The 14,581-nt window shown below is 45.3% G+C and overlaps 2 protein-coding genes across 2 annotated transcripts in view; one reads left to right on the forward strand and one right to left on the reverse strand.

The window, feature by feature from the left end:
* NCKAP1L (NCK associated protein 1 like) overlaps positions 1–10,796 on the reverse strand; it is a 129,486-nt gene extending 118,690 nt beyond the window's left edge. Inside the window, exons 1-3 of the mRNA XM_060252162.1 lie at positions 10,637–10,796; positions 5,671–5,781; positions 430–522 (exon numbers count right to left, since the gene is read on the reverse strand). Coding sequence (XP_060108145.1) covers positions 430–522; positions 5,671–5,781; positions 10,637–10,738 — 306 coding nt within the window. The 5' untranslated portion in view covers positions 10,739–10,796. The remainder of the gene's footprint in view (positions 1–429; positions 523–5,670; positions 5,782–10,636) is intronic.
* Positions 10,797–13,799: 3,003 nt separating this feature from the next.
* LOC132581100 (gametocyte-specific factor 1-like) overlaps positions 13,800–14,581 on the forward strand; it is a 30,776-nt gene continuing 29,994 nt past the window's right edge. Inside the window, exon 1 of the mRNA XM_060252153.1 lies at positions 13,800–13,921. The gene's annotated coding sequence lies outside the window, so the exon portion shown is untranslated. The remainder of the gene's footprint in view (positions 13,922–14,581) is intronic.

The raw sequence follows: 14,581 nt of genomic DNA on the forward strand, positions 1-14,581 counted from the left end.
CCACCCCCAAAATCTCCAGGTATTTCCCAACCCAGAGCTGGCAACCCTGCCATCTAACTTGGGAAGGAGAAAGCAAAAAGAAAAGAGATCCAGTGTGACTGAACAGAACCATTTCTGAAACCCAGAAGGAAACAAGAAACTTCACTGGGCAACTGACAAACAGCACATTTGCTCACCTCTTGACCCTAATCTGTAACCCCTTTTGCTCCCATGACATCTGGCTGTCCCAATCCATCCAAAATGGGGTTTATGGCATTCTGGAGCAGTGCACCATTCAACAGGGGCAGTTTTCCCAATCAAAATTAACACACAGAGTGACAGACGCTGTACCTGGAGAATTTCTGCCTTCCTTCAAGCTATTCTCAGATGGAACAAGGTACATTGAAAGCAGTGCCATTCAAGAAAACCCCAGCCCTTGCTGACACTCACCCGGAATTCCAGCACATCCACGAAGGTCTGATAATAGGCAGTGAGTGCCCGGAAGATATCTGCTTTCTCTTTGTGGACCGGCCCCAGGTGTTGCTGTAAGGACAAACAGGGAGTAAGTAGAACTGACCTTTCAGAAAACAGCACAGCTGTAAAAGGCTAGGGTTGCCAGGTCCCCCCTGGCCATTGGTGGGTGATGGGAAATAGGGTTGCCAGATCCAGGTTGGGAAACTCCTAGAGATTTGGGGGTGGAGCCTGGGGAGGACAGGGACTTCAGAAGGGTACAGTGCCATAGCCCACCCATCACAGAAGCCATTTTTCTCCAGGGGAACTGATCTCTGTAGTCTGCTGTAATTCTGGGAGATCCCCAGACTCCATCTGCAGGCTTAGGCAAAAAAACCCCCAACCAATAGGCTATGGTGACTGAAATTACTATAAATTATAACACACTACAGTGTTAATGTTCATAAAATTTAGAGTCCCAATAGACAGGAAGTTGACTTGAGCTGTTCTGAGCATACAGCCTTGAGCCATTCTGAGCAAATGCCAGTTTAAAGCTTGTGGTAGAGACTTCGTGACCTTGTTAGATGTATATTAAGAATCCACCTGAATATTTTGACAATTTTGGAATGCTGAAGAAGTGTTGAGACTTAGTTCATTGAAGCTTTTTCATAAGAGATATAAACAGTGGAGTATCCCTTGCTGGAAGAATATTTGAAGCAGGAGCATCAAGTCGACTTCCAGGGGAGAGTGGTAAACTGAAGTACTGCAATCCAAGCTCTGCTCATGACCTGAGTTTGATCCCGGCGGAAGCTGGGTTCAGGTAGCAGGCTCAAGGCTGACTTAGCCTTCCATCCTTCCGAGGTTAGTAAAATGAGTACCCAGCTTGCTGGGGGGGAAGTGTAGATGACTGGTGAAGGCAATGGCAAAACCACCCCATAAAAAATCTGTTGGGAAAACGTCATGATGCAACGTCACCCCAGAGTCAGAAAGGACTGGTGCTTGCACAGGGAACTACCTTTACCTTTAAATGGGGAAGATGGAGTTTGAGAAAAGGAGTTCCATGGGGACGTGATGTCCTCTGAAGCTGCCATTTCCTCCAAGGAAACTAGTCTCTGTAATCTGGAAATCAGTTGTAATTCCAGGAGAATCACAGAATCATAGAGTTGGGTGTTGGGGTTTTGCAAGTTCCCTTCCTGAAGTCATGAGATAATTAACCTGGGCTTTTTTTTTTTTTTAGCAGAAACACACAGGAATGCAACTCTGGCTAGCGTGGCATCAGGGTGTGTGACCTAATATGCAAATGAGTTCCTGCTGAGTTTTTTCTACAAAAAAGCCTTGTAACTAACTGTTTATGCATGCTGATGTCTTAGCTAGCTTAAGGTTACAGACCAGTAGAATAAGAACATAAGAACATAAGAGAAGCCATGTTGGATCAGGCCAACGGCCCATCAAGTCCTACACTCTGTGTCACACAGTGGCAAAAAAATTTTATATACACACATACACTGTGGCTAATAGCCACTGATGGACCTGTGCTCCATATTTTTATCTAAACCCCTCTTGAAGGTGGCTATACTTGTGGCCGCCACCACCTCCTGTGGCAGTGAATTCCACATGTTAATCACCCTTTGGGTGAAGAAGTACTTCCTTTTATCCGTTTTAACCTTTCTGCTCAGCAATTTCATCGAATGCCCACGAGTTCTTGTATTGTGAGAAAGGGAGAAAAGTACTTCTTTCTCTACTTTCTCCATCCCATGCATTATCTTGTAAACCTCTATCATGTCACCCCGCAGTCGACATTTCTCCAAGCTAAAGAGTCCCAAGCGTTTCAACCTTTCTTCATAGGGAAAGTGCTCCAGCCCTTTAATCATTCTAGTTGCCCTTCTCTGGACTTTCTCCAATGCTATAATATCCTTTTTGAGGTGCGGCGACCAGAACTGCACACAGTACTCCAAATGAGACCGCACCATCGATTTATACAGGGGCATTATGATACTGGCTGATTTGTTTTCAATTCCCTTCCTAATAATTCCCAGCATGGCGTTGGCCTTTTTTATTGCAGACGCACACTGTCTTGACATTTTCAGTGAGTTATCTACCATGACCCCAAGATCTCTCTCTTGGTCAGTCTCTGCCAGTTCACACCCCATCAACTTGTATTTGTAGCTGGGATTCTTGGCCCCAATGTGCATTACTTTGCACTTGGCCACATTGAACCGCATCTGCCACGTTGACACCCACTCACCCAGCCTCAACAGATCCCTTTGGAGTTCCTCACAATCCTCTCTGGTTCTCACCACCCTGAACAATTTAGTGTCATCCGCAAACTTGGCCACTTCACTGCTCACTCCCAACTCTAAATCATTTATGAACAAGTTAAAGAGCATGGGACCCAGTACCGAGCCCTGCGGCACCCCACTGCTTACCGTCCTCCACTGCGAAGACTGCCCATTTATACTGACTCTCTGCTTCCTATTAATTAGCCGGTTTTTGATCCACAAGAGGACCTGTCCTTTTACTCCATGACTCTCAAGTTTTCTAAGGAGCCTTTGATGAGGAACTTTATCAAAAGCTTTCTGGAAGTCAAGGTAAACAACATCTATCGGGTCGCCTTTGTCCACATGTTTGTTCACCCCCTCAAAGAAATGTAACAGGTTAGTGAGGCAAGATCTTCCCTTGCAGAACCCATGCTGAGTCTTCCTCAATAACCCGTGTTCATCAATGTGCCTACTCATTCTGTCCTTGATAATGGTTTCTACCAACTTTCCTGGTATTGAAGTCAGACTGACTGGCCTGTAATTTCCCGGATCTCCTCTGGAACCCTTTTTAAAGATGGGGGTGACATTTGCTACCTTCCAGTCCTCAGGAACGGAGGCAGATTTCAATGAAAGATTACAGATTTTTGTTAGAAGATCCACAAGTTCAACTTTGAGTTCTTTCAGAACTCTCGGATGTATGCCATCCGGACCCGGTGACTTATTAGTTTTTAATTTGTCTATCAGTTGTAGGACCTCCTCTTTTGTCACCTCAATCTGACTCAGGTCTTTCAACACCCCTTCCAAAATTAGTGGTTCTGGGGCGGGCAAAAAGTTCTCGTCTTCCACAGTGAAGACGGAGGCAAAGAATTCATTTAGCTTCTCAGCCATTTCCCTATCCTCCTTCAGTAATCCTTTTACCCCATGGTCATCCAAGGGCCCCACTGCCTCCCTGGCTGGTTTCCTACTTCTAATATATTTGAAGAAATTTTTATTGTTGGTCTTTATGTTTTTTGCAATATGCTCCTCATAGTCCCTTTTTGCCTGCCTGATCACAGTCTTGCATTTGATTTGCCACAGCCTGTGTTCCCTTTTACTAATCTCACTTGGACTGGTTTTCCACCGCTTAAAGGAGTCCTTCTTACCTTTTACAGCTTCCATTACTTTGTTTGTTAACCATGCAGGCCTTTTCTTATGCCTGTTTGTGCCTTTCCTAACTTGTGGTATGTATTTTATCTGAGCTTCTAGGATTATAGTTTTAAATAGCGTCCAAGCTTCCCCAAGGGTTTTGACCGTATGTACCTTTCCTTTCAGTTTCCTCCTCACATGCCTCCTCATCTCATTGTATAGTCTGCATGTATTCGCCTCTAGAACTAGGTGCATAATTAGCCAGTATTGGGATGCTTCAGTTGGGTAATCAATACATTGGGGTTGGCCTGGACAGTAAGGATTGAGTTTCAGTCTATGGCCCTTTGTGAATCTCTGTTTCCTCACATGAGGTTTAGAAGTCTCTGAGTAAACAGGTAGGTTAGAGTAGACAGGCAGGATGTTTTCCTATATTATTTTCCAGCACCCAGTAAATCCTCCCTTTATTAGAAAGTAAAGTATCTTTTAAAGCGAATACCTTTGCTCAGGGCTTTTTTGGTAGAAAAAGCCCAGCCGGAATTCATTTGCATATAAGGCCACACCCCTGACATCAGCATTGTTTCGCGTGGGGCTTTTTTGTAGAAAAAACCAGCATGACCTTATTTGCATATTAGGCCACACCCACTGATGCCAAGCCAGCCGGAACTCCGTTCCTGTGCATTCCTGCTCAAAAAAGACCTGCCTTTGCTTCACTGCATTTTATCTCTTGCTACATTTACATATACCTAACAGTTGGAAAGGACATCTAGTCCAACCCCCCTGCACAATGCAAGAAGCTCAAAGCCCTACCTGGAAGTTGGAAACCCGAAGCCTGATTCTGTAAAAAGGCAGCTGCAAGAGTTGGCAACTCCAGGTTGGGAAATACCTAGAGCAGGGGTGTCGAACTCATTTGTTATGAAGGCCAAATCTGACATAAATGAGATCTTGTTGGGCCGAGCCATGTTGGGTCGGGCTGGGCCATGTGTGTACCTATTTAAGATTAGGTAGCAGAGATATAAATTTTATAAAGGACACAGGCAAACACATTTAAAGATTTTTTTAAAAAGCAATACCTTAAAACATTAATACTCATTGGTTTTAAAGGCGCTTTCTTTGTATTTCTCCCATGGGGTCCAGGAAACTGGGCAAAGGAAGCTCTGGCTTTTCCTTCCTTCCCCAGGGACCAGGAAAGGGAAGAGCTTTGGCCAATAGAAGGAAGACAGGTTTGGCTTAGTAGCTCTGCTGTGTGATTGAGAGAGCCTGGCAAAGTAAGCTATTCCTCTCCCCTTCCTCTCCAAGGGAGGAGCCTCAGCCAATGGAGAAAATAGAGTCTTTGCTCTGTAGCTCCTGTGGAATTGAGCATGCCTGGCAAAGCAAGCTGTGACACAGACGGAAGCAAGAGAGAGGGAGAAGGAAGGAGATGACAGCCAGTTGTTCAAGGGCCTGATAGGAGCCTTCCGGGGGCCGAGCCACATGTTTGACACCCCTAACCCATAGATTTTGGGTGTGGAGCCTGGGGAGGGTGGAATTTGGGGATGTGTCTCAGTGTCCAGATACAATGCCATAGAGTCTACCCTTCAAAATTGCCATTTTACAAGATCCCCAGGCACCACCTAGAGGTTGGCAACCCTAGCAGCTGTATCATGGAGTGTCACGGAAGCCCCAGAATAAATCCAGCATCCATTTTTGCTTATCTGGAAAGGTCGTCTTTGGATGCAACTCTGCACCCTTAAGCTGCAACTGTGCATGCCAAATGCTGCTCTTATTGAAGCCATGATACAGCCAGTTCTAGGAAGAGAGCTCTCATGTTGCCAGGAGCACAGCAGATCTGACTTCCCCACCCCAGCTCCAAAGGTCTCACCGTGCTGCTCCGCATGTCCATATTGGGGAACTTCTTGTTGACATATTTGATGCAAGGCTCCATGGTCTTCTCGGTGAAGAAGGGCGGCTTGGATCGGGGATCGGTGCATGTCTGCAAAAGTGAGCAAAAGTGTCAGTCATTCACTGTCTTGTGTGAATGGTTACCAAAGTCACAGCCTCATCTCTCAAAAGCGGGCCCAGCTCAGACCTGGGATAATCTTTTCCCTTAATGAAAAAAATGATGGATAGCAGGGGGTAAAGACTGCAGCAGGGCTGCCAGTTCCCCCTTGGCCACCAGAAGGGGATGGGAGGGGGGGCAGGCCTTGAATTCAGCAGGAGCTCACAGGAGCACAGCTCCTGAACCTTTCTGAGGGTTCCTCCTCCTCCCAACCTACCTACCTTGTCCATTGAAGAGTAGGTGCAGCTGCATAATCCCTGGATTAGGAGAGTGACCAGCCAGCCAGCCACCAGGGGCTCTGCCACACCCCCAGCAGCCCTCATTAACCCCTGGAGAAGCCCACACCACCCTTTCTCCACTTCTTATGTGATTCTGGGCAGCAGGTGGCTTGCTGACCTTTTGACTGTGGGGAGGGGGTGTTAGGGAGGGGGAGGGGGATCTCTAGCCAGCCCAAGCAGGCCTCACTCTCCTGAGGCTCTCCTTTCTTGTGTTGGGTTGCTTTTGGCTGGTGGGATAGGCTAATGAATTATGCTAATTCATTATGCTAATGAGCTCCCCCACCTATTTTTTTACAAAATGACCCCAGGGGTGGTTTAGAACTTCCATATCCAGGCTGAGGAACCCCTGGAAATTTAGGGCTGCAGCCTGGGAGGCCTCCCTAAACACTGCTGGTTTTGGTATCAGAGTTGGCTTGGGGAGCATGAAGAGATGTTCTCAGAAGGTACCATAAAACTGCAATACAGCAGAGGTGTCAAACTCATGCCCCGCGGCTCAGAAGAACCGCCCAGCCAAGGGCTTTAATCAGGCCTGTGGCTCTCTTCCCCCCACTCCCGCCCCTGCCTGTCCTCATCCCTTCAAGTTCAAGCTGCAGGAAGCAGAGGACAGGGCTGCCTTTGTGGTCGCTGGCTTCTCTGGACTCCATAGAAAAAAACAGAAAAAGTTGTAACCAAAAGCAAAAAAGGCACACAGCCAATTGATGCTGCAAAAACTTAAAGAAAAAACTTTCTATAAGTTTTTGCAGCATTGTTTGGCTGTGTGCCTTTTTGGCTTGAGGTTTTGAGCCAGCTTGTCTCTTCTGAATGGACCTGAGAAAGGTGCCTGAGTGGTACTCTAACCTGAGAACCCACAGTCAAAGCTTCTGCACCTGGAGAACAGATTCTTTGAGTGGATGTGGGGAGGGGGGGAGAAAGAAGCTTGCAGTGCCCAGTCACTTCATGGCTCAGAGCATTATATATTTTTAGTATACATTTTTAGTTTCTGCTGCGATCTTTGTGTTTTTTCTTGATGTTTTATTTTTTTAAAAATTGCATTGCCAAATTCCACTATTCCCCCACCTCTCCATTTTAGACAACATCTTTTATGGTTTGGTGGGGAGGTGTGAAACCAACAACAGTTAAAATATAGAGTTCTGCAAACTCAAGGAACTCCAATTTTGCAGAGAAATATTAGTTTCAACACATATAGCCTCCTAATACAGGGCTCCAATGGGAACAAGTGCTGAAGAGGACAACCAAAATTATATCTCAAACCAACCTGTAAAAAAACCCTGAAACCCCAGAGAGCTACAGCCACTCTGAGTAGACTGGGCCCAGCCATTTCATATTTCCCTAGGCTCAGACCATTTTATATTTTTAATTTATATTTTTAGTTTCTGCTATGCTTTTTCTTGATGTTGTGTTTTAAAAATTGCATTGTCAAATCCTATTATTCCCCCACCTTTTAAGGGCGGAATGGTTTGGAAGGTGTCAGTTATCAAAGACGATTAAATAAACAAAATATAGCAAGAGTGTTATTGTTTTAAGCATGTTTGTGTTTTAAGTTTTAAAATAATATATTTTTATTGTGTTTGTTTATGTCCTTTATAAAGTTTATGTCTCCACTACCTGGCATTACATTTTCTGAAACACTTGGCCTGGCCTGACAAAGTCCCATTTATGTCAGATCCGGCCCTCATAACAAATGAGTTTGACACCACTGCTACAGAGGCATTCGCGTGAGCTACATGGAAAGAACCAGGGGGGGGGGTTGGTAGAAAAAGCCCAACAGGAACTCATTTGCATATTGGGCCACACCCTCTGATATCACCACTGTTTCACATAGGGCTTTTTGTAGAAAAAGCCCAGCCGGAATTCATTTGCATACTAGGCCACACGCCCTGACACCAAGCCAGTCGGAACTGCGTTCCTGTGCATTCCTGCTCAAAGAAAGCTCTGGAAAGAGCAATCACTTGAATAAACAAGAGAAATGTGGTGAGTGTGTGAATGCATACTGTATGCACCCATCTTTTAAATGAATATTCTATTGCCCCTATTTTGAGCAATGGGAAATTGGGACCTTCACATCAGATTTTGAGGCAATTTGCAACGGTTATTATTATAATCAAACTAGCGCTCGGAAGTCTGTCCAAGTGAGGGGGAAGGGGAAAGAAAGCACTGACGCAACAATTTTCATTTTAGGCAGCAATGAGATCACGCTGCTGCTATCGTGAATGAGGAAGCCTCACTGACTCCTTGGCCTACACCCTGCACTTAAAAACAGGAAACTGCTGGTGGTGGCATCTCTTTCTTTGCTCACAAGGCCCAAAGGGGTACAAGGCCTCAGTCAGTTGCGTTTCTGTTTCCTTCCCCTCAGGCCTTCTTTAGTCTCCAGATAAGGAGAAGCCAAGCCAACAAGCCAGGAGCAAGTGGTGTGGCGGAGCCAGCCTCAGCCTAGGACCAGTGAAGCAGGATTCAAATAGATCAAGATGGGTAGCCGTGTTAATGTCTGTAACAGGAGAAAAGAGCAAAATTCCAGTAGCACCTTAAAGACTAACAACATTTGTGGCAGGGTAGGAGCTTTTTTGAGTCCTTGCTCAATTAGAAGTGAGCAAGGACTCACGATGCTCTGACCCTTCCATAAATGTTGTTAGTCTTTAAGGCAGGGGTGTTAAACACGTGGCCCAGGGCTGAATCAGGCCCTCGGAGGGCTCCTATCAGGCCCCCAAACAACTGGCTGTTGTCTGCTTCCTTCTCCCTCTCTCTTGCTTCCTTCTGGATTACAGTTTGCTTTGCAAGGCTTGCAAAAACACTTATTTTCTCCATTGGCTGAGGCTCCTCCCTTGGGGAGAGGCAGAGCTTGCTTTGCTAGGCGCTCTCAATCGCACAGCAGTGCTACTGAATCAGTCCTCTCTTCCTTCTATTGGCTGAGGCTCCTCTCTCCCCTGGTCCCCTGGGGAAGGAAGGAAAGAGCCAGAGCTTCCTTTGCCCAGTCCCCTGGATCTCATGGGAGAGATACAAAGAAAGCACCTTTAAGACCAATGAGTGTTAATGTTTTAAGCATGCTTTATTTTAAGGGTTTATAAAAAAAAAATCTTTGTGTTTCTCTGTGTTTATATCTCTGCTACCTAATCTTAAATAGATACACGCATGGCCCGGCCCAACATGGTTTCATTTATGTCAGTTCCGGCCCTCATAACAAATGAGTTTGACACCCCTGGTTTAAGGTGATACTGGACACTTGCTTTTTCCTACTGGATTCAAACGCTCATGCTGCCATGAGTATCACCGGATAACTTTGGACAAGTTTCTCTGAAAGTGCCTCACATAGTTATGGGGGACCAAAAAGAGAAAGCCACGTAAGCATTTCTGAGCACCTCAGAGGAAGAAGGTGGGGTCCTAATGTGACAAGCATAATAAATGTGCAGCTGCTGTTGCATTATTTACTGCCTGCCTCTTTGGTGCCAGCAGTGCTACATGCTACAGAGAGCACAGGAAAGGATCCCTGAAGAGAGGTAGAATTTTATTCAGATAGTTATGCCACAATTTTGTCCCCAGTGGGGATACAGAGTAGTGTCCAACAACTCCCTTCTTACAATTCTCATCTCTTCCATTTTACTCTCCTGTAAATCATGTAAGATAGGTTGAGCAGACAAGAAAGTGAGTAGCCAAAGGGCTTCCATAGCATATTAGGGTTGCCAGGTCTAATTGGGAAAATACCTGGTGACTTTGGGGGTGGATCCAGGAGAGGGCGGGGTTTAGGGAGGGGAGGGCCTCAGAATGGTCCAATGCCTTAGAGTCCACCCTTCAAAGCAGCCATTTTCTCCAGGGAAGTTGATCTCTGCCAGCTAAAGATCAGTTGTAAAAGTGGGAGATCTCCAGGTCCCACCTGGAGGCTGGCAACCCTAGATGGGGTTTAAACCTCGGCCTCCCACACCCCAGTACAACTACTATGAGAAGGCTCTTCCAAGTTGGAGACAGCATAGCAAAAAGGAAGGAGATAAGATCTATCAGAGTAATTAAGTAGGAGGACAGGAAGAAAGGATAAACATGTCTTCCTCCGGAAGAATCTGTGAGGTTCTTCTCTTATTCAGAAGAAAAATCCCTCCCACCTACAAGTGTAAGGTGGGTCTCCTCCAAAGAAAACCAAACAACAGCTCATTCAAGGGAGGATGGAACTATCTTATTAGATATTCCCAACCCATTTTCTGAGGTTGAAGGGAGAGGTTCCACTTGTCCCAAAACCGGGGTCAAAGCAAGTATTGTGCCTTTTGGTTGATAAAGCCCAGTTTCCACCTACTGCTCCCTCAAACTGGGAAGAGTAACCAAGAACCTGTTAGGGCCAGGTTCACAGCTCCTGGCTCTAACAACCACCCATTCTATCTCAGCCCGAATAATGACAGAACAGGAAACATGCCCCACCTTTCAATCAACCAGACTCCACAGCTTTCTTCCCCATTGGCTATGCATGGATTTGCCTCCCATGAATGTCCTCAAAAATATAAAGACCTGCAATGGGTCACATCAGTTCCTACCTTTTTGATATTGTACAAACGGATGAGAACCCCTTTGCCCCTCTCATTGAGGATTGTCAGTTTCTCAGCGAACTTGTGCTGGTACACGGAAGGAAGAGTCATCTCCCCACAAAACCGGCCACTGGGCCCCCCGCGCTCTTCACAGAGATGCCAGTCCCCAAAAGCAGAATACCGCAACAAGTCCAAAAGTCACTGGGAGGGGGGCTGTGCCCAATGACACAGGGAGCCGCACAGCTTCTGAGTCAGTGTTGGTGCCCCAGCTGCATATCAACTTCTCTTTAACATTTCCTTTTTGACAAGTGGTAAACGCAGTTTCCCTTCTGAGGCTGAGACTTCCTGTAGCCAGGGTGCAGCATATCCATCTCGGAGCAAAAGTTCTGTGGGTTATGTTAGCTATGGCTCATTGCAGCAATCCCAAAAACAAAATCCATTTAACCCCTTTTGTTAGGCCTGTCCAAACAGATACAAAACATTGTGCAAGCTTTCAAGCTCACCAGAATTCTTCATCAGGTTGACAAAGAGTGTGTGTGGGGGGGGGGGGAGTATTTCTGTATTTTTATATATGCATGTGTGCACCTGGAAGATCAGTTGTAAAACCTCTGGTGACTGACCCCTACTGGGGGCCTGGAGGTTATTTAGGGAGGTGGTTGAATAAAGCCTGCCCCTGCCTACCGGCTCCTGGTATTCCTTGGAGGTCTCCCTCCTAAGTACTTGCCAGAGTCGACCCTGCTTTAGCTTCCAAGATCTGATGAGATTGGGCTTGCCTGGGCTATCCAGGTCAGGGGAAGGTGATGAAGAGGTTGAAAGCTTGCACAATGTTTTGTGTCAATTTGGGTGGTCCTAACAAAAGGTGATTGCTTGGATTTTGTTCTTGTTTGGGGATTTTGCATGGATCATTGTGACTGTCCCTTAAACATATGCTAAATTTAGCATGTACCGTCGTTCAGTATTTCTGGGAAGAAGTTGTTACTCATATCAATTTTGCATTGCAATTGCTCATTGATTTTTGAGGATTTTATATACTATTAAACCATCTGCCTATTGATGCACCTATGACAGCTAAAAGACTTATTACAACAATGGAAAGATAAATGCCTACCTCTGGTAAATCAATGGATTGAGGGTTTGAGAACTCTGTCAATATCTGAATGCATGACATATAGACAGCAATGCCATCTGGACTTATTTTTAAATATTTGGAAACCATTTATAGAATCTTACGTGTAGGTCCTCCACCAGTGTTGTCATATTTTTGTCTTTATACTTTTTTTCTCCTTTTTAATATTTTAATCGCTGGAACTTGGTTTTTTTTCTCCTTTTTTAAAATAATGTTTAAAAACTGTTTTCTACAACTTCTGTTGCTGCAAGCTTTCTTCTTAATGGGCAGATAGACATAACACAAACCCCCCCCACAGATATCCACCACAGATGTACCATATCTACTGTAAATATTAAGATTGCCACATTCCCCCCAGTAGGTCCCTATGACCTTTTAAAGCTGCATGGAAGTCAGGCAGAAATTCTACAGGTAAAGAAAGGCAAATTCTACAGGGAAAGGCCAACTACTTCATTTCTATTACAGCTAGCCTTCCCTGAGAAAAAGGAAATCATCCTACACTTTTTTTTCTCAATGTATACCGTACTCTTCTTCCAAGGAATTCTAGACTGCAAATGTGTAAGTTGCTTGATTTAGTTTTCATAACTACTCTGTGAAATAGCTTAGGCCAGAGACACTGACTGATCCAAGGCCACCCACTGAACTTCATGGCTAAGGCTTAAACCCAGGTCTCACCAGACTGGCAGCAATTTGGGGACACTTCAAGAACAAGCATAAGCTGGTCTACTCAGAATCATACAATCTAATTCAATGAGACTTGCTGCCAGGAAAATGTTCTTAGGATTGCACTGTTTATCTGTGAGCATACCTCATTGGAATTCTGTAGGAGTTCATGCTGGAATCAAACCACCGCTTCAAGACTTACGCTATTACACGGTTCTCGTAAAAACGAACCTCTGTCAAGAAGCTCAAGCATGAACATAGCGGGGCCCCAGGGCTGTTGTACACAAGCAACCAAACTGGTGTTTATTTTTTAAAAATAAATTTATCAAATTTATTTCAATTATAATCTGTATAAGAATATACTCTACAGCCAAGTATATGCTCATGCAGCGAGAAAACCAATAAGCTAACTCAACTGTCTTAACACAGGGGTGGCCAAACTGTGGCTCCTTCACACATATTATGTGACTCGGGAAGCCCCGACCACCCTATAAATTGGCTTTGAGAAAGCATTTAAAGTCTCTTCAAATCACTTTTCCAAACCAAGCAAGCTGACAGCTTGGAGAATATATTTAAAGTTGAAGTTGTTTTCTTTCCACCTCCACCTCCCCCCTAACTATTTGCCTGTCTGTTTTCTGCTCTCAAGAACTCCATGGCGCAGAGTGGTGAAGACTATAGTCCTAAGCTCTGCTCACGACCTGAGTTTGATCCCGGCGGAAGCTGGATTCAGGTAGCCGGTTTAAGGTTGACTCAGCCTTCCATCCTTCCGAGGTCAGTAAAATGAGTACCCAGCTTGCTGGGGGTAAAGTGTAGATGACGGGGGAAGGCAATGGCAAACCACCCCCAAAAAGTCTACTGTGAAAATGTTGTGAAAGGAACGTCACCCTGGAGTTGGAAACGACGACTACCTTTACCTTTTTTACTTTCTACTCTCAAACATCTGATGTTCATGTCTTGCAGCTCTCACACATCTGATGTTTATATTTTATATGGCTCTTATATTAAGCAAGTCTGGCCACCCCCTGGTCTAACATTTTGTGTAGTCACATTAGATGGGACAAACCTTAACTTCTAAAGTCAAAGGCCAAGGTCCGATCAGGCATTCTCTCTGTTGCTAGCAATTGCAATTAAAGCAGATCATAGTTCAGGCTTCTGTAAGGTTATCAGCTCTGGGTTGGAAAAGTCCTGGAAAGGGTGGGGTAGGGTTTGGAGAGGAATCATAGAATCAGAGTCGGAAGGAACTTCCAGGGTCATCTAGTCCAACCCCTGCACAATGCAGGAAACTCACAAAAAATACCTCTCCCTAAATTCACAGGGTCTTCATTGCTGTAAAAACCTCCAAGGAAGGTTCTATATAACAGGGGTGGCCAACAGTAGCTCTCCAGATGCTTTTTGCCTCCAGCTCCCATCAGCCCCAGCCATTGGCCATGGTGGCTGGGGCTCTCAGCTAATGTCTGTTCCCCTGGGCATTAGCTGAATTATCATTTTTGGCCCAGTGACATCAGGTGAGGATGGCATCTAATCTGAGCTTGTTCTTTAGAGAGGCTTTTAGAAAAATTGCATCACCCTTAGTCTGCCCTGCCCCCTCCTATGGGCTCTCATGAGAAGCTACTCCTTCATCTGAACCTATTAGTAACATACATGCAGGATGAACTGGGCCTCCTTACTAACATAAACCCTTTGAAAGGAGGCCGGGGTGTTTTGCCTCACAACCACTATTCCCATCATCATCTTGAGTGTGTGGGTGGTAGGTGGTATCATGCAGAAGTAGGGCTGCCAATCCCCAGATGGGAGGCCCTCGGTTTGGAGGCCCTCCCCCCGCTTCAGGGCAATTGGAAAACGGGGGTGGGGGGGAGGGAAATGCCTGCTAGACATTCCATTATTCCCTATGGAGACCAATTCCTATATAGGGTATAATGGAAAATTGATCCATGGGTATCTGGGGCTCTGGAGTGGTTGTTTTTTTGAGGTAGAGTCATATAAGGCTATTTACAATAACTGAGCACATATAATACTTAAGGAGACTCAAATTCCCACAATAAAGTGCTGAGTGCAAAAGGTGCTTGCATACTAAATTAATCGAAAGTTCATTTATTGTGGGAATTTGATTCTCCTGAAGTATTATATGTGCTCAGTTATTGCAAATAGCCTTATATGGCTGTGTG

Source organism: Heteronotia binoei, chromosome 13 (assembly GCF_032191835.1).
Source record: "Heteronotia binoei isolate CCM8104 ecotype False Entrance Well chromosome 13, APGP_CSIRO_Hbin_v1, whole genome shotgun sequence".
NCBI classification, from domain to species: Eukaryota; Metazoa; Chordata; class Lepidosauria; order Squamata; family Gekkonidae; genus Heteronotia; species Heteronotia binoei.